Source organism: Felis catus, chromosome A2, assembly GCF_018350175.1.
Source record: "Felis catus isolate Fca126 chromosome A2, F.catus_Fca126_mat1.0, whole genome shotgun sequence".
Taxonomy (NCBI): Eukaryota; Metazoa; Chordata; class Mammalia; order Carnivora; family Felidae; genus Felis; species Felis catus.
In genome coordinates, this window is record NC_058369.1 from 49289705 (window position 1) to 49310132 (window position 20428).

Here is a 20428-nt window from a genome sequence, read left to right on the forward strand (position 1 = left end):
TGGAGCCTGCTTTACATTCTGTGTCTCCCTCTCTCTCCGACCCTCTCCTACTCATGCTCTGTGTCTGTCTCTCCCGCCCTCCCATTCACACAGAAAAAATAACCATTAAAAACAAATTTTGGGGTGGCCCAGTCGGTTGGGTGTCCAACTTCAGCTCAGGTCATGATCTCACCACTTGTGAGTTCGAGCCCCACGTTGGACTGTGTACTGACAGCTCAGAGCCTAGAGCCTACTTCAAATGCTGTGTGTCCCTCTCTCTCTGACCCTCTCCCATTCACTCTCTTTCTCTCAAAAACAAATAAACATTAAAACAATAAAATTTTTATATAAAAAATAAAAATACTGTCATGCATTATGTTACCAGATGAGAAAATGGAGTATTTCATACATTGATGCCATTAACAGACCACAGGGTGACAATTATCCTACCTATTTTACAAAGGGTCGGAGAAGGTCAGTGTCATTGGACTGGTCTAAGTCACACCTCAAGTAAGTAAGTGATAGAACTAAATCAGAACCCGGGGCAGGTGAGTCCAAATGAAGCATGGTCTTCCAACTATGATATGGAGAGCAAACTATAGATTCAAACATCAGCCTTCGTTTGGAATGCTGGTCCCTCTGAGCCTCAGACCTCTCCTATGTAAGGTGGCAATCATGAAAGCACTCATCTCAAGGCTTGCAAACACAAGAAGATAATCCATGACAAGCATCAGTAAATTTCCACCATTGTTATTATCACTTCAAAATTTTTACCGCATCGTGATGATAGTTTAATGCAAACCAATATTCAGCTGTGCAATGTAAAGGCAACATATTCTAACTTATTCTTTTGCTGAAGACTCTTCTGGAGAAATTGTATTTTAAAAAAACCTGTTTGAGGAATTTCAATTGTGTTTTGCTTTTTTCACTAGACAGTTATGCTTATAGGGAAAACAGTCACACAATAATCACACAATAGAGGTAGTCTCACGTATTTAGGTCATTTTAAGCCTCTGAGTTTTTCCTTTGATTTCCCCCCACTTTGTCCTGAGGATAGTTAGCATATTGGCATGTGATGAGGTAGGTTGTGGTTGTTTCTTGCACCTATCTGCTCCAAGTTTTCTTTCTAGCTATGACCCTGTAAATAGGCTTCAGAGTAAAGAAAATATTAAAAACATTTTTTTAATGTTTATTTATTTTTGAGACAGAGAGACATAGAGCATTAGCAGGGGAGGAGCAGAGAAAAGAGGGAGACACAGAATCCTAAGCAGGCTCCAGGCTCCGAACCATCAGCATAGAGCCTGACACGGGGCTCAAATTCACACACCACGAGATCATGACTTGTACTAAAGTCATACGCTTAACCGACTGAGCCACCCAGGCGCCCCAAGAAAACATTTTTAGAAAGCTATTCTCTTTATACTCAAACTGAGCATATAAAAGAAGACAGTAAAGGTTGTAACAACAATGGGAACCTTCTTAGAATACTGGGGCATTGCTGATACCATACATTTATCGAGGATGCGGCATCCTGACCTGTCTCATGACCATATTTTCCAGAAGACCCTCCGTTTCATAGAATTCATTTTTCCTATAATTTCTGTTAATAAATGCAATGTGATTTCATAAAGGAGTCTGAGTCTTCAAATCAGAATTTGTCAGAACCAGAGTCTAAATTTTTAATCCAGAAAATCTGTCTTTTTGTTTAGTGTACACATGCATGTATATATCAGTAAAATACTGGCTGCTTTACTTACTCAAAGTTCAGATACAAACTCTCTCTCAGTGTGTTATTGTGGCTTCTCCATTCTTCTAAATCCCTATATGAATCCCTACTTAAGAGTTTTTTAAGACTCTTGTTACTTGTCTGTATTAAATGAATAATACTATTTAGAATAAAAAACGTTAAGTAAAATAAGCCATCAGTAAATGCTCCCTGACAGTTAATTTGTGTCCAACAGAAGCTGATGTAAAACTTCTACCATTTAATAAATAAAGAACATGTCACACAACAGCAATTATATTACTTGGTATTGAGAACTAGAGTATAAATCAGAGTCATACGTTGGGATCTTGGTGTCTTTGTTTCCAGCCCAAGAACAGGAAAGGGTCTGGCATATGGTAGGCAACTGATGTGTATCTCCTGAATGAATGAATGAATGAATGAATGAATGAATGAGTAGAGCTGGGTCCCAGAATTACTGTGCCAAATAAGTAATTTATCTCACATTTAAGGAAAACAATGTAATGCATCCATGTTGAGATTAAAGTGAGCCTCAGATTTTGATGGAAATTGTTCCACAAATTACATTTACAACTTACTGATGAAAACTCTATGAAAATCAGTCAACAGTAATTTGATTGTGTGACTCCTAACTGAACAAGACACTCTGGTTGACCTAATCTTTAGTCAACCAACATTAATTCCAGTGACCCAGGACAGACCTTTCCCAAGCAAAAACCATTTTTTATGAGAAGGTCTGGGAGAAGATTACACAACAAAATATACTGCAACATGGGTAGGCTCTTTAAGCTTAAGGTTGGCTAATTAGAAAGCATGGCATCCACTATTAATTTACTAACCATTATAAACCATAAAGAGGGAGGTTGGAGACATCTCAGAATCAAGAACACAGATCGTTTGAGAATTGCTGGACACCGCAGATTTTAGTAGATAAAACCTTAGAAAGAGTCATAGGAATCCAAAGTGATTTGTGTGTTCCTTAGTGGTGCATTGTTCCTTCTTGACTTTGCACCCAGGTCCTTCTGGATCTAAATCTGTTTCTACCTTTGCAAACAAGGTCATTGCTACAACTGACCCTTTTACATTTTTCTTTCAGGCCCTGCTGCAAAAAAGAAGTATGTCAGTTATAATAACCTGGTTATCTAACCTGTTTCATTCCATGGAACCATGGAAGAGGAAGACCCTCAGTTATTTCGTCACCCAACCTGGCATAGGACTCTTTTGGTCCTGCCCGCTGCCCATCACTGGAGGAGCATCCCCGGCCAGGAGACCAACGTTAGAGGATCCAAGTGTCCTACACAGCTGCTTTATGAAATATTCTTACTTTATCTTGGCTTAATAAGTCACTGGCATCAGCACTGCCAACTCGGCTGCAATTTTGGACCTTCCCTACCACAGGGAGTGTTGAGACTCAAGTCCCACCCAGGCTCTTTAGGATGAACCATCGAGAGCCACAGTGAACGTTTTGGGGCTGACTTGTCTTTCTACGTATGTACTTCCAGACTGCAAGGTTTTGAAATTTTCTGTACAGTTTGTGAGGACTTTTGCACTTTGCCATCTGATGTTGTACCTTGGTTCACTGTTTGTTTTCGAATGCCTTGTTTCCATAGAGCCCTATTCTCTCAGACGGCAGAATATTTGGAAAAATTTTTAAACAATTCAAATGTTAAAAAGATCTCGGCAGACTAAAAGAAAAAAAACAAAAGAAAGAAATTAAAACCACATATGTAATGACTGTATAATTATGATTATAGTACCACTGCAAATCATGTTATTTTTTTAACACAAAAAAGGTATTTAAAGACCAAAAACTGTGCTGAGAAAGTATGCCCCACCCACCTATCTTTGGTATAAGGATAGGTCACATGAAAGGAAGGTATTGGCTGAACTGAATAGAGGTCTTCATCTTTGGAATGCATGCCAGTAATGTATTTTACAGTACATGTTAATAATTTACGTTCAATATTTGTATTTGTGTTCTCTTTTGTTATTTTAATTAAGGTAAATGGATATTTTGCAATAATTTTAATAATGATTAAGCTATTTGAAGAAAAGAATATGGATTTTTCATGTCTTGAGGTTTTGTTCATGCCCCCCTATGACTGACCAGTGTGATAAGGACTTTAAAAAAAAGCATGTATGTTTTTTACTGTTTGTAATAAGTACTTTCGTTAATCTTGCTGCTTATGTGCCAATTTAGTGGAAAAACACCCTTGCTGAAAAACTCCCCCTTTCCATTCTCTTTCAATTCTGTGATATTGTCCAAGAATGTACCAATAAAATTCTTTGGTTAACTTTTTTATTTCCTGAAATAAATATTTTTAGTTGTTTATCCCCTTTTAGTTATATAGCTTATTTCATGAAATCTTAAGTTTAGGGAACACTGTGAACAACCAAAGTTGTGAAAGAAATAAGCCTTCACTCACAAGTCCTATCTGAAATGCATAGATAAATCCAGAGACGCTAAATGCTCTCCTAAAAAAAAAAAAAAAAAAAAAGGAGCTAGCACAAAGCCCATGCATTTTGTCTCCTTATAAGTGAAATTGAGACCTGAGAACCCTCTCAGAGGGGTTGACTCAGTAAGTTACTCACCAAAAATAGTCAAAGTGTCAGAGGGAAGAGAAAATAAAGAAATACTAGCTTCAATAAACAATTTGGGGGCAAATGAGTGAAAAGATGAAAAGTCTCTGTGAAACTTAACCAAAGAACCTAAGTAAAGATTTTTACAACAATGCATTTGTCTGTACTTACCAACAAATATGGTAGCCATGTTGACAGCAAGATTAAGACTTGGGGTTCCCCAAAGTCAAATGTGGGAAATACCCTCACAAAAACTTGGGTGTCAGGATCACAAAAGAATGTCGGTTTACAGAGGGTGACATTTGTCCTTAGCACTCAGGGTAGGGCCCCAAAATACATTTAAATGGATTTAAATGGCCCATTGTGGATCTACTTGTGACTAATTTTCTACAGTCACTGAAACCCACTAACCTCTTGCTGCTTAGCCCATGCAATGTGTACACAAAGACTAGAAACCTTATTTCAGGATCATGCTAAGAAAAATTCAAATACCACCCACTTTTTTCCTAGCCCTTAAACACCCTTCAAGCAATAGACCAATGAGATAAAAAGCTAATCACAGCAGGTAGGAGTTTTGGATCATCCACACTTTCAGGTTGTAGAGCCAAACAATCCAGGGTGAGAGCTGGCTCCCCTCCAGCTAGCTATCCTGGGGAAAGTTATGGAAACATTCTGAATGCTCCATTTCCTCCAGCAGAAAACAAGTTAATACTACTACATATTTCATAGACTTAGGAGGATTAAGAGAAAAGGAAAAAATCCATGCAAAGGGCTTAGAGCACTGCTTGGCACTCGGTTAACTTGCCACGTGTGTTAGCTAGCATCTGCACCACCATGGCTGTTACATTTTGTCTTAAAAATAAAATTAAGTGCACAGTGCTTTCTCATTCCAGACATGCAAGCACAATCTGTAAAACAGCACATGGGAAAGTCAGGCTGACTTTGGGCCACGTAGAAGAAATAATTTCTTTCACCAAGAAATTGCAAGAGCCTTTCCAAAAGATTCCAACATATAAGCAAGAGTGCAGGGGAAATAACAAAAGCACTTTACTTAGGATTGCCAAGAGCTCCTGCCAAGGACGTTTACTCTGGCCCAGGATCCTCAGCATAGAATTGAAATAACAGTGACGGAGATAATGACAAGGATAAAAATTAAAGCTTCTATAGTACTATAAGGAATTGTTATATACATTACATATATATATATATAAATATATATATATATATATACACACACTAAATATATATTGTTTACTTCATATGCATTATATACCTCATGGATGTCATACGCATTACAATGCACATTAATCCTCAGAAGGCAGCTCTAATCATGTTCCAGAAACTCCATCCCCAACCCAGTAGCTAAGTTGAAATGTGTCTGTAGCCCTAGGACAGATGTAATAGAAAGTGTTCCAATAGCAGGGCAGCAGAATGAATGCACTCCCCTCCAGGACCCTGTGCTCTTGCCCAAATACCAGCTATTCTCTTGCCCAGCACCATCCCCCCCTGCACAGCCACATGACTCCACTTTCTCATGTGTATTTCCAGTTTCTTAAACATCACGATATCAGATGTCTTTTCAGAGCTGATCTAAAGGAACAGTGCTCCCCCCCCCACCCCCATCACAGTGAATCCACTGACCTGCTTTATTCATTTCTGCAATACTCATGACGTGACTTTTTAGATTTGCTTCTTTGTCTTTGTTAGTCCTGCTGAGGTTTTAGGGGTAATAGTGGGGTCTGGAGCCAACAGCCAAGAAAGAATTCTTGAAGATGTCTTTGGTGCCAAAAGGTGATTTTATTGAAGCACAGGGAGAGGACTGGTGGGCAGGTAGAGCTGCCCAGGGACCATGAGGAGAGACTTCTTAAATACTATGGAATTGGGGGAGGTACAGTCCAGGGGAAGTTCCCAGTGAGATGTTCATATGCTAAAGAAGACTCCTAGGATACTGGAGGCCTAGTTGTTGTCATGTTGTTTTCCCTCCAGCAAAGCATTAGCATCAAGACAGTAGGGAGTTTCTGGAGAAACAGTATTTGCCAGTGGGCTGCAGGTTATAAAGAAATTTATTTCTGCCATTTCCTTCTGCCTTTGTTTCCAACATCACTATGAAAGGGTGATGGAGAAGAGTCCTGCAAGACTACAAACTCTATCAGTTAACTATTTGTTTTTCTTCTTTCCTCTCTTCTTGGGCAGGATTATCACACATATCCCACCTGAAATTAGGGAGGAGGTATTTGTGGCCTGTCAGCTTGTCTTATGCTTTCTCATCAGGTCCCTTTCTTCAGTGAGAACTAGGAGAAAAGACAGATTGTCTGGTTTGTTCTCTGTAGTATCCCAGCACTCCAGACAAGGTTTGGCAAGGAGTAGGCACTCCCTGAGTATTTGTAAAGCAGTCAGGGAAAGGAAGCATGAATGGCTGAAGGTTAAGAGTGGGAGAAGAGGGGAAACAGTGGGAGAACAGTGGCAAAGAGGATGGAGGAAACATGCTGGTGGCTGCAGCAGCCTTGGTGGCAGAGGAGGGGCTGGAGCTGGGTCTTTAAGGACAGGCAAGGGGCACCTGGGTGGCTCAGTTGGTTGGACATCCATCTTCAGCCTAGGTCATGATTTTGTGGTTTGTGAGTTCAAGCCCATGTCAGGCTCTGTGTTGACAGCCTGGAGCCTGCTTCCGATTCTGTCTCCCTCTCTCTCTGCCCCTCTCCTGCTCATGCTCTTTCTCTCTCTCTCAAAGATAAAGATTAAAGAAAAGTTTAAGGACAGGTAAGACCCAGGGGATCCAGATGAACAAATAGGCGAGACGTGAACTTTAGGGCTCATCCTCAGCAGTAAAGGACAGAACTACTACTCTGGCATAGTGCTTCCTTTTGTCAGAATGTGAACCAGTCTTAGAAAGTGAAGTGAGAACTTGATACAGATAACTGGATATTCTCTATCAAAAGCTGTTTTATCCGGGCACCTGGGTTGCTCAGTTGGTTGAGCATCAGAGTCTTGATTTCAGCTCAAGTTTCATCTTGTGGATGGTTCATGGGTTTGAGTCCCACATCGGGCTCTACGTTGACAGTCAGTGCAGAACCTACTTGGGATTCTCTCCCTCTCTCTCTGTCCCTCCCCAGCTTGTCTCTCTCTCTCAAAATAAATAACCATTTACATAATAATTCTACAAAAAACAAAACAAAAGGCAAAACACCTCTGCCATCTGAAATAGGAGGGGAGGAATGGTGGCACAAGGGAGATGAAGTAACAGGAAGGTACTGGATTTAGAATCACAACTCCTAGGTCAAAGCACATTTTGGCTGGGTCGTCTCAGGCATCCCACACACCTGTGCATTCTTCCCATCTTCATTCTTGTCATATCAACATGACATGGATTCAAGCCTTTGCATCCATCAGACTGCTCTTTACAAACCTGTTCCAAATGTTAACTTCATGATCAAAATGTGTTAACCAATAACCTGCAACAGCTGGGAGGGGAGTGGCTGGGGTCCAAGGGGAGACTTCAGTATGAAGAATGATTCAGCTGTCACATGTGTCAGCATGATTCATGCCTAAGATATCCAGCAGTGCCTTTGGCCACCACTTCACACAAACAAACTCAAGTAGGAGACTCCAATAGATAAAATCCCTCAATCCCTCCTCCAGTTGGTGCTGTCGTATTATCTCTTATTTGACGTTTTTCTTTTTCTTTTTAAAGTTTGCTTATTTTGAGAGAGACCACAAGAGTGAGAGTGGGGGAAGGGCAGAGAGAATCCTGACGTTTTTTCTTCTGTAAATTATCCTTTTGTCAAATTTACTTTATCATGCCCTCAAATGAATGTCTGTTTAGATCCTGATATTCTTATCTGTATTCTAGCCTTCCAACTGCCATGGTAGTGATAAATCTGCTTAGTAACTCTCAGCCAAGGTAGTGATAATATTCTGGAGAATGCTAGAGACTAGAGCAGGGCATTGGTGGCTTCTACCAGAGACCCATGGTGAGGCTGACCTTGGTGCATTAATCAGCATTAGGTAGATGGATATAGATACAGTCATTGCTCTAATTAGAAATCCCTCAAAACTGCAGGAACAATCGTCCTGTGTTGTTTTCTCTTGCCCAACAAAAAATAACAAGAAATGAACCAAAGCTAAGGGCATTTGTGATGCCTTGTGAAAATCAACACACCTATATCCACGTTGTTTCTCTGACTCTCTGTCACAAAACCTCAGACAGACCAACAATCCTATCACTTCATGAACCATGAATGACTTCTAGGGCTGTCTTTTTTTCCCCTAAGTATGGAAAATAAGACATCGACTTCATTATCTTCCCTGCAATCCTTCCATGGACTCAAATCAAGCTCCTAAGTTATTCCTAAGGCCATCCGCATGTGAAGTTCTGGCCGTGTTATACCACCTCCAGACTCCAGGCACACTCTGAATCCCCAGGACTCCTCGAGGGCAGAGGAGAGCATGGAGCATGGCTTGGAACCTATTGCACAACACAGTCTGCTTACACCCTCAAACTCATCACCACAGCAGGGGATCACACAGTGGTTGCCAACTCTGATGTTGACCTATTGGATTTATTTTGTTTGGCTAATGAATAACTCAAGCATTGTCAAAAGAGGTGTGGGCAATTCAAGCACCTAAGACTTACAGAATACCTGTTCCATTCACATGGCCTTCCTGGCATCTGTCTTTCTTTGACCCCAAACCTTCACTATGCTTCCTGTCCCACATGCCAATGTGTTTATCCTGGCTTTTCTTGTCTCACACTTTTCCTGTTTACAATGAAATTAGTAAATCAGTCAAGTTGAGGCAAGGTACAAATTCTGATTTCTAATTCCTTTAACTTTTGTTAACATTTGTCTTAGACAAATGCTTCCAAACGTTAATGTGTCTTTAAATCAACTGGGGATCTTATTAAAAATGCAGATTCTGATTCAGCAGGAAGGGCCTAGGGTTCTACATTTCTAATAAGCTCCTTGGGGATATGATGGTACTGCTGGTACCTGAATTGGAGTTTGGTTCTCAACCCTGACTGCATATTCAGTTCACTAAGGGCATTTAAAATATACCCATAGCAAGAACTACCCCCCCCCCCCCATAAAGAGTCCATTTTATTTAGTCTGGGGTAAAGCTTGGGCATTTTGTTTTTTCTCCACATGCTTCCCATGTGTAGGGTGGGAGATTAATGTTCTTAATGGGTCTTGGAACTTAGCATAAGAATTCCCTGGAGGCAATTTTAAAGCACACAATGCTGGGCCCCTGCCCCTCTCACCCCCAACCAGAGTTTTATCTCTGTAGGTCCAGGGTGGGAAGTCATAGTTTGCAATTCTAACACTTTCCCAGGTGATGCTGATGCTGCTGGTCCAAGGGCCATACTTTGAGAACCACTGGGCAAGTCTAAACAACCAAATTACTTTTTCTGTATTCTGGCTTTGCATACAACAAAAGGTTAAAACAAGCAAAAGACTCTTTTTCAGCTCTAACTCATTTTGCACACCTCCATTCATTCTGGATTTTAGGCTTCAAACATTACCCTTGTAGGTTTCCATCACTGTTCTGCAGTGGTCTGCATTTGCCCATCTTCCAGCTTTTGCATAAATTGATCGAAACCCAACTCACTGGAAGGTTTGCTATATACCTACATTTGTCTCTTTAAATCACTTATCTCTCCTTTTCTGGGTTCGTGACCAGAGATTCAGAATTCTGTTTCTAAATGTATTCTGCTGTTAGGTTTGCCATCTATTTCTGATTTGAGTTCATTACAACATTTTGACGTTTTGAAATTCATCTCTCCAAAGCCTCATCTGCCTACTTGGCTATGAGCAGACTGGCTTAGATGCTGAGATGACATTGGTGCTTTCTTTTAAGTGTCTTCTTTACCAGGTCTTCCTTGCTGATCTGAATTTGGTTCAGAAAAGCATTATTTTCTCTTCACTGGCCCTTTACTGTTTTAATAGGCAATAGTAGAGAATTCAATCAACCGATAATTTGAGCACCTGCTATATACTAGGCACTGTCTCAATTCTTGGGGACACAGCAGTAAGAAGTCAAATCACATGCCCTCGAGAAGCTTGCATTCTAGGTAAGGTGTCAAGCATTTCGAAGATACTGCAATTTCATCCAGAGGTGGCCACTTCAGGAGGTACAACCAGATTCAGAGTCGAACACTCCAACCCAAATCTGTACTTCTCCCACTGCTCTTTTTCCTTTTCCTCCACTGCCATCCCCCACTTCTACTTAAAAAAAATTGGACATGCTGACTCTTTATTTTGCTTGCTGTTTGTTTTATTGTCCTGTGGGCTCCAAGCAGGCAGATCCCCAGCTGTGTACACACCTGGTTCCATAGTTGAGAACTTGCATTTGCCTCTCAATTGCAGGGACCTATTCACTACAATGAAGGGAAATCCTAGGGAGAAATTATTCTAACTTTGAGTCAGGCAGCCAGTTAGCAGCATCCATTGTTAGAGTAACTGGCACTTTTTTTTTTAACCTTCTCCTTTGAACAAATGACTCTCCAGCCAGCTCTGCATCTGGCTACTTAGCTAGACAATGACAAAGTCTATCTTGGTGACTGTCATCCTCCCAGTGAACATTTACTACCAGGGAAATTGTGTCAGGCAAATCACACTGGTCTTTGAGCCGAAGGGGCAGGACTGCCCTTAGCTACTACCCATTGTGAAGAGCCAGCTTAGAGATAAGTTCATTAGGCACTTGGTTTGTGCTCAGCACTGTGGTAAGCAATTCATAGTCACCTCATTCAATCTTAAAAGCAGCTCTGTGTGGAAGGGGTTGATATTATCCTCATGTTTATGTGTAGTAAAATAAAGAGTAGCAGAATGATTTCCCTAAAGTCACGCAATGGGTAAACGGAAAAACTGGGATTTCAACCCAGATGTCATAGATTCTGGGCCCAATACTATTAACCACTAAATTATCATGCCCAAAACATGTTTTCCTTCACCCCAAAATAACAATTATAATCACCATAGGCAAAATAAATCCCTAACCAGAATGAAAGAAGATTTTTACAGGATAAGTATGTGTATGAACAATACACAGTAATTATAGTAAGATAGACAAACAGTATTAAAATTGATTCAGAAGAATGTTGTTGTAGAATAATGCTCTTACAATTATTTTCAAGATGATTCCAACTACATAAATTCACATATACATGCCAAGATAAAGCTTGAAGGAAAAATGCAAAATGAGCCATGTAATTACAAATAATAATTATTTTTTACTCTTAATTTTTTCCTTAACTTTTTGTTTTCTTTGCAATGAGCAAGCACTATATTTATCGTCAGGGGGAAAAGATAATTTGAAAATCATCCTATGGATTTCTGCTAAGTTGGCAAAGCAGTACAGCATGATGTTGGCTCCCTACTTGAAATCATCTTTGGGCATCAACTGTAACAGCTCTTCTGGACCCTGAATTTACATTAGAATCTCCTTAGGGGCTTTTGAGAAATACTGACCCACTGGCTCCAACCCAGACTAATTAAAACAGAAATTTGGAGGGAAACCTAGATACTGATTTATTTTTAAATCCCCCCACAGTGTGGCTTTGAAAGAAACACAGATGCCAGGGATTAGGACTTGCATGGATACTAGGAATTAGAAATGATGAACCACCCCACCTATCATAACACTTTCCTCCCACCTGTTTCCAGCAGATGCTCCCAAACTGAGAAACCAGACTCCCAACAGGGCAGAATGAGAGCCTGGAAATGGAGTGACACACATGGATCTTTGCAACAGAGATGAAAAAAGAATTCTGTCTATGCAAAAAAAAATTGGAACACTTGCTCACATTATACATAATATAGTCAATCCAGATGGATTAAGGATGTAAGTGTCATAAGAAAAAAGAGAAAATATAAGAGAAGTAAGAGTAAATATAGGGAAGTATCTTTCTGACTTTGAAGGAATGATTTCTGAAGAACAAAGGGTTAACCAGAGAAAAAATAATTACTAATTTTGATTATATCAGAATTAAGACTGCTATTCCTCAAAAGTTAAAGAAAGTGGAGCTAAAACTATAATCTGTAAGAAGATATTTATAATAAATACACCAACAAAGGATTAATATTAGAAATATGTATTAGGAATAAATGTACATGTGCACATGGAATATATATATATACACACACATATATGTATGTGTGTATATATATAAGGAATATATATGAAATATACATATAATAAAATGTCACATATATCTTATAATTAAGATAAAGACAAACTCCTCAATATTGACAAGAACAGATATTTCACAGAAGAGGAAATCCTATGACTGATAAACACATGAAGAGATGCTCAATTTCATTAGAAAAGAAAATGGAGATCACAATGAAAGAGCATTTTACACTTTACCCCATTCAACTGGAAGTGTCAGAAAGTTGTAAGAGATCTCAGTCTCCTGATTTGAGTGTGAATTGGTACAACCAGTTGGACAAAAAAATCTCCATTTCATAAACTTGAGTATCTGTGTTCCTTATGACCTTGCTGCTCTACTGCTCTGTAGTGACTCAAAAACATTATTTTTACAGGTGGCCCAGGAGACATGTAGAGGTATTTATACTAGCTCTGTTCACAATTACAAAGACCTGGAAATACCATAGTATCCACTGACAGAAAAATGGACACATAAAGCATGGTACAGTCATACAATGGAATACTACACAGCAGCAAAATCCATGAAATCACATAGATAAATCTTAACAACATAATATTGAGTGAAAAAGTTCTAGAAGAAAATTTGCAAAATTCAGGATCATGGTCACCTCTAGGGGAAAATGGGGGAATGAGATAAGGAAAAAGGCCATAGGGAGAAGTGAATTACCAGTAATGGTGAGTTCTTATCTTAGGCTAGGTACAGGTTACCAAGTGCTCATTACATTTTATTATTTAAACATAAAGAAGGGGGGGCATGAATAATGATGATGCTTTGTGTATCAGGGATGACTACTACCTCAAGTGCCCTTGTGGCTACACACAAAATATTCACACAATAATCTCAACTAAGATCCCAATCTTCCCACTATACATCTAGAAATTACCTGATCATTGTGCTGCTTATGTGATGAGCCACATTCTTCTAAGCGACTCCAAATTAGCAAAGCTCCATCATATAATCATTAATCATTTAATCAGATCTGAAATTCTGCTAGCAGAGTGGCTCTACTCCCATTTCAGGAAGACAAAACTAAGGAGTAATAGAACTAATTAAGTCAATAGCACTAGTCTTATTTCCATTCTCATGCTCAAGAAAAGCCACAGCTTTTCTCCATCAAAGAGGCAACATTTTCCTCCTTTCTATGGCTCAGACCTTGGTTTCACTAGCCTAATGTTCTGGTAAGTCCCACTTAGAAACATGAATCCAGTGCTTCTATCTGGCCATTGACAAAAAGGTAACAGCTCTCTTGGCTGCTGGGGAGGGACACCTCATGTCCACAACAAGCACCAATTATAGAGAAATAAAAGACCTAGGACCCACCCATTTTTATGCAATTCTCTAAACTGACAGTGACAAAATTTACCAATTATCCCAGTATTGTCTGTGATTTTGCTGGTTTTAGCTCAGGAAGTCCAGCCTCCTGGAAAACCCCCTGAGCCCAGGCAAATTGAGATTTATGGTCCCACTCCCCTGACCCAATGAATCATTTCATTCTGGTATCATTGGCTTTCTGCTCATTCTCTCTTGAATGGAAGAGATTTAGAATATAGGTCAAAATAAAGCTTGAGGATTTTCTATCTGGACAAATCATGTCGATCTCTCCAAAGGGAACTTGGCAGAGCTGTGCACGAATCTTTTTCAAAGATTCCTTAATACTTCCCATGTTCCCACTCTCATCTGTATTCCCTCCATCTGAAGACTCTTATTACACATTAAAAATGACTTGTATGACCCACTGGGGTGTACAAACACTTATTTTGAACAAAAGCTTCCAGACCAAGCTTCTGACACTGGAAGAAAAGGAATATAAATATTACTGAATCCTAGAATTACACACAATTCATTTAATTCTCTTTGGGGAGAGACTCAAAAGTGAAAAATAAAGGATAGGTAAGCAAGAATTCCCCTAAATTATCCTGTCAGGAGAGGAGTGGCACATCTATCCTTAGCTCCTCAGCCATGTTGGGGGGGGGCAGTTTAAATATTAATTTGCTCATCTGGTACTTTACATTTTATGTAGACAACCAGATCAATTGCACTAATGTAGGTAATTTACATCCAAAAAGGCCTGACAGTTGAGGTGAACTTGATCCACCACAGATCCAGTAGCCCCAGTAAAATTGTACTTTTTTTTTTCATATTGTGATCACAAAGTGTCCCTTGTGATGGTGTTCTTGGAAAAAAATAAAGTTGCATGTGGTGTATCTCAAAGAAGATGAGCTAGAAGAAGGAAAGTATAATGAATACAAGCCCTGAATCACCACCACCTAATACCGGTGCAGTTGATTTCTCAAAAATGCTGGTTCTCTAATGCTCAGGAGAAAACCCATAAAAGGATGGTTTAAAGGCACGTTGGAGGGTCTGCTTCGGAATCTTTCATTTAGAAGCACTGCAATGGAACCCAAGAATCTTTACTTCCAGCCAGTTCCCACTGGTGATCCCGTTCAGGACAGACCAAACTTTAAGAGTGCCCATGTAGGCCCCTGAACCAAAGGTGGGGTCAGAATATGGGGAAGCAATGTTCTTTCCCAAGCTCAGCATCCTCACATCCAACACATCCAAGACTGTATGTCTGGAGGGAAACTAGCAGAACTGAACATAGTACTTCCTCAATTCCTTAACACTTAGTAACAGAGAATTTTACTGAATTATTACAAGTTGCATGTAAATGATTTCAGATCCCAGGGGTACTAGAGTTATGTGAGGAAGCACATACAAAAAATGAAATCTGTTGAATTTATGCCATGTGTGGGACCTCACTGTGTAATTCTTCAACACATGTGTGCATCAAAATTTTATACTGAATTTAACAAAACCCAATTTCCAATTTTTCAGTCATATTTGGGATTATATGGAAACTCCTTGGGGTGCCTGGGTGGCTCAGTCAGTTAAGTGTTCAACTTCAGTTCAGGTCATGATCCTGTGGGTTTGTGAGTTCAAGCCTCATGTCAGGCTCTGTGCTGACAGCTCAGAGGCTGGAACCTGCTTTGGATTCTGTGTCTCCTTCTTTCTCTGCCTACCCCCCCCCCCCCCACACACACACAACACACACTCTGTATCTCTCTCAAAAATAAACATTTTTAAACAATTAAAGAAAAAAGAAACTCCTTTAAAAAAGTTTTTTCATGTTTTATTTACTTTTGAGAGAGAGTGCACAAGCAGGGCAGGGGCAGAGAGAGGGGAACAGAGGATCTGAAGTGGGCTCAGCTCTGACAGCAGTGAGCCTGACATAGGGCTTGAACTTGCCAACTTTGAGAGCACAACCTGAGCTGAAGTCCAATGTTCAACTGACTGAGCCACCAAGGCACCCCTAATTTAATTCTTTTAAAAGTTTATTTTTTTTTTCAACGTTTATTTATTTTTGGGACAGAGAGAGACAGAGCATGAACGGGTGAGGGTCAGAGAGAGAGGGAGACACAGAATAGGAAACAGGCTCCAGGCTCTGAGCCATCAGCCCAGAGCCCGACGCGGGGCTCGAACTCACAGACCGCGAGATCGTGACCTGGCTGAAGTCGGACGCTCAACCGACTGCGCCACCCAGGCGCCCCTAAAAGTTTATTTTTGAGAGAAAGACAGAGACATAGAGAGAGAGATAGAGAATCCCAAGAGTGGGGTTTGATGCCACAAACTGTGACATGATGACCTGAGCAGAAATCAAGAATCCAAGGCTTTAACTGACTGAGCCACCAGAAACTCCTTAATTCTAAATGCATTGTAATATTCCTCAGTGTTTTTAAGGGATTACATAAGGTAAAATACTACAGGCCTGACACACAGATATGTTTACATTTTTAAAAATTTTTTAATTAAAATTTTGATCCGGGTATTAGTTTGTCAGTGGGCTCAAGTGCCTGTCAGTGTGGAGGTAGGATGTGTTAGGGACAAGTGGCTGCGAGTCTGTGTCATTGAAGGATATCCACAAGGCAGGAGAAGAATCTAGGGAAGAAATTTAAATTCAACAAACAGAAAATATATAGGGGCACCTGGGTGGCTCAGACAATTAAGCATCCAACTCTCGATTTTGGCTCAGGTCATGATTTCAAGTTTTGTGGGTTTGAGCCCCACGTCTGGCTCTGTGATGTCAGCGAGGAGACTGCTTGGGATTCTCTCCCTCTCCTCTCTCACTGCCCCTCTCCTCTCCCCTCTCACTGCCCCTGAGAGACACTTTCTGTCTCTCAAAATCAATAAATACACTTAAAAAAATGAACACATATAGGAATTTATTTTTCTTAAGAAACAAAGTCTATAGGTAGACAGTTAAGATGTGCTGTAGCTGATCAAGGATGGTATCTAAGAATCTGAGTTCTTTGTCTTCTCCTGCACTGCCCCTCATCCTTGATGTATGGCTTCCACCCTCATAATCACAAAATGGCTGCTGAACTTCCAATCACTACGTTCACACTTAAAGCAGTAAAAATAAAGCTACAAACCTCTTCCTGAGGCTTTGTCTTTTTATTCAGGAATAGAAACCCTCTTCTAAGAATTCTTACAGTTTTTTGGTCAGAGTTTATCATTTGTTCCCCAATGAAAAGCAGTCTCTTCAACAAAGGAGAGAATAGGAGTTTACTGGGAAGGTATCCTGGCTGAGAAAAAAGGGTCTTTCAAACTAATGTACCAGAGGTCATAATAAATTATTTCTACTTCTAGCAACTTCTTTGTAAATACTCATAAATGTTTAGGACACAAAATGCCTATTACCAATAAGAGAAATCTGGGAGACCTCCCAATAACATTAAACTCTGGAACACCTGTCCCAAATGTTCAAAGTGAGGGTAAAGAGATGCTCGCGTGCCTATTCTGGGGAAAATCACCTGGTTGAATACTCCACAAAGCACAGGGACCGGGCAGGCTGGACTCTGAAAAGCTGTTTCTAGAAGCCCATTTAAATGTGCACCATCCTGAGGGTTGCTTAACTAAAACTCACCACAGTAAACATCAAGGCTGGCAAGGGCCACTTTGATCCATTTTACATAGATCATTAGGCTGTTGCAGAAGCCTGTTTGCTCTCTGGGTAGCAGCAACTGTCCCCACATTCACTCCCATTCTGGATTGTATTTTAAGGCAAATTATCTATTCAGCCTCTGTTGCTAGCACATGAAGAATCACAATGAGACACTCCATTTCGGGCTGCAATTTCTGTGCCAGACTGACTTGGAACAGAACCAAACATGTATCTAATTCTGCCCCTCCCTGCTTTCTTCCATTCTCCTCTGCCTTATGCCAAAACTAAAAGTAAGGCAATTCCAAATTGTGAAGGTAAGTTTCCATCCACAACGAAGGCAGAACTAATCAGAGACGCAATAAAAAAAATAGTATTTTCACTATACCTTCGATCAGTCTTCGCCGATATCACGCACTGATTGAAAAGATTTTCAAATTCCTTTCACTGATTTGTATTCTCTATTCCTTTTTATTCATCACCTTATCAGTCTTCATGACAATCCTTCAAAATCAAAACAGAAGCCATGAAATCATTTCCTCAGTTTAGCATACTCAGCAAACTACTTAAGTATTATAAAAATACAAACCTATCATGATGCTTGTATTTATCTATGGCCAAGTTCAATAACCAAGCTTATATCCATCCACCATTCCCTCCAAGCTCCATGTTTTATTCTGGAAAGCCTAAGACCCCAGATTAAGTATAGAGTGCCTTGTATTGTTTAATAAGGGTAAGGAAAAGTGGGGAAGTTATCACAAATCTGTTAACTCACTATGTGTGTTGGATATTGTGAACTTCCTCCTCAACCACCTTGCATGCTTCTTCTAAACAGAGAAGTACAAAAGCTGAAAGATACATTTCCCAGATGCCTTTGCAACTAAGATTCTGGATGCAAATTTGTTTTCACCATTCAAAAGCACATATGTGAGTGAGGTTGAGACAAGAAAATGCAATGGATAATAAAAAATACCTTATCCTCCAGAAGAAGGCAAGAAAAAAGAGGGAGAAAAAAAAAGAGTAGGACAAATAGAAAACAACGAGTAAAATGGTTGTTTTAAACCTAAATTAAGTCAGCAATTTTGTTAAATGTAAATAAGCCAGTGCAAATTAGAAGAGACTGTCAGATTTTTTTTAAACTCAAGTGCTTACAAGAGACGTTCTTTAAACACCCTGCACAGAAAGGTTGCAAGTAAAAGTGTAGTTTCTAAAATCTGTAAACGTTACCTTATTTGGAAATAAAGAATCTGTGCAGATATGAGTACATTAAAGATTCTGAGATGACAAGATTATCATGCATTATCTGGGTGGGCACTAAATGCTATCACAAGCATCCTTGTAAAAGGAGGGCTAGCGGACATTTGATACAAAGTAGGAGAAATCCGTATGATCAGGGAGACGCAGGGGTGATGTAGCCAGAAGCCAAGGAATGCTGGCAACCACCAGGAGCTGGAAGAGGCAAGGAAGGGATGCTCCCCTAGAGCCTCTGAAGGAAGTGCTGCCCTACAGACACCATGATTTCAGCCTGGTGATTTTAGACTTCTGTGCTCAAGAACTGTGAGACAATGAACTTTGTTGTTTTAAGCCATCCAGTGTGTGGTAATTTGTTACAGCTGCTCCAGGAGATGAATACACTTGATGTGTCTTATAAAACCACCTGAAAGAAAGCTGGTATACCCATACTAGTATCTCTAGTATCGCTTCTTGCCGTAGAGGGGGATATGTCATAGAGGCAAAAGGAAAAGAAAATGAAAGGAAAATGAAACCATCTTTCTGTTCAGTTTGCCTAGAAAGTAAGTTTACAGAATTACAAAGCAGCTTTTCAGTGTCTATTCTTTTTCCTGGGTGCCAAGAGTCATTGTTCACAGTGGTAGAGGACACTGGCTTTCCTGCTTTGCGACCTTTGTGATTGTGGAAGAACAATCTTATTAAACTCCTAACACCAGTAGTGGTTCCAGAGGTAGGAACAAGATTGCCCTGGGACAGGGACCCATCCATGCTTTGCTGGGCTGATGCTTACTTTCATTATGAGGAGGGCCCTTCATAAAAAGGAATATACAATTTCAATATAAATTGCTAGGGCTCCTCCCAGAGCATCTGGAGAGGCCATGGAAGTGAAGGATCCCACATCTATAGGTCATTAGCTCACAGTGAGAGAGCCATTCCTGGGTACAGTCTAGAACCATAACTTCAACCCTGGCTGATGAGTTTGTGTGCACCTAAGCCCCCAGACCAAGTCTTTTTCTGCCCAAATACTTACAGGGATTTCAGTACTAAAGCCCAACTGATACATCTTTAAGAAGTCCCTTACCCTCCCCAGGTACTAGCCTGTCTTTCAACCAAAAAACACTGCCATTTTAAACATTTCAGGACCCCCTCTAGTCAGCTGCCTGGATGTGCTTTCCTTACCCGAGACATTTCTTTTGTCATTTTACCTCACCACACATCTTTAATCCAAAATTCTTCAAATACCTGCCTCTGGGAATTGCATTATAAAGAGGTTGCCTATGCCATGCTTCCAAAGGGAAGTCAAGGGGTTTCTCCCAAAGGAATCTATTCATTTTCTACTCTATTAGTGTATCACAACTCCTGCACCAGGATACTCCCAGAGATAATTCTGCCAAGTGTATCAATCTACAGGCTCAGTGGGTATGAATATTCCTCATAATTATACAGCTTAAATGCATGGCCACTAGCCATTAGATCAGAGAACAAGCTGGACATCAGACACTGAGTATTAGCCAGTGTGGTCTCAGTCCCATGTTCCAACAGGGAAGAAGATGGGAGTCTGGAAACATACATCCTTAACAAACATCTAAAGCCACGTAAGCCTGGATCCTTCCATGGACTAAGTTGAGGTACCTACTAGGTTTCTTTTCCACCAAGTATCTGCCATGGGTCTTTCTGAAAGACACACAGGAACACCTTCTTAGCAATATAGTGTCTTAGTCCTGTCAAGATACTTTAATAAAAAATACTATTGATTGTGTAGCTTATTAACAACATAAATTTATCTCTCACAGTT

The 20428-nt window shown here is 40.1% G+C and overlaps 1 protein-coding gene and 1 long non-coding RNA gene across 4 annotated transcripts in view; one reads left to right on the forward strand and one right to left on the reverse strand.

The window, feature by feature from the left end:
- Positions 1-4025, forward strand: part of GRM7 (glutamate metabotropic receptor 7) — a 1171176-nt gene extending 1167151 nt beyond the window's left edge. For both annotated transcript variants that reach the window (XM_011280176.4, XM_019824714.3), the window contains one exon: positions 2820-4025. Coding sequence is in view for 1 of the 2 variants with exons in the window: in XM_019824714.3 (XP_019680273.1) it covers positions 2820-2869 (50 nt within the window). In the remaining variant the exon portion in view is untranslated. The remainder of the gene's footprint in view (positions 1-2819) is intronic.
- The window catches only part of LOC109496972, a 703487-nt gene that overhangs the window by 106021 nt on the left and 577038 nt on the right, over positions 1-20428 (reverse strand). For both annotated transcript variants that reach the window (XR_006594810.1, XR_006594809.1), the window contains one exon: positions 17792-17907. This is a non-coding gene — a long non-coding RNA (uncharacterized LOC109496972). The remainder of the gene's footprint in view (positions 1-17791; positions 17908-20428) is intronic.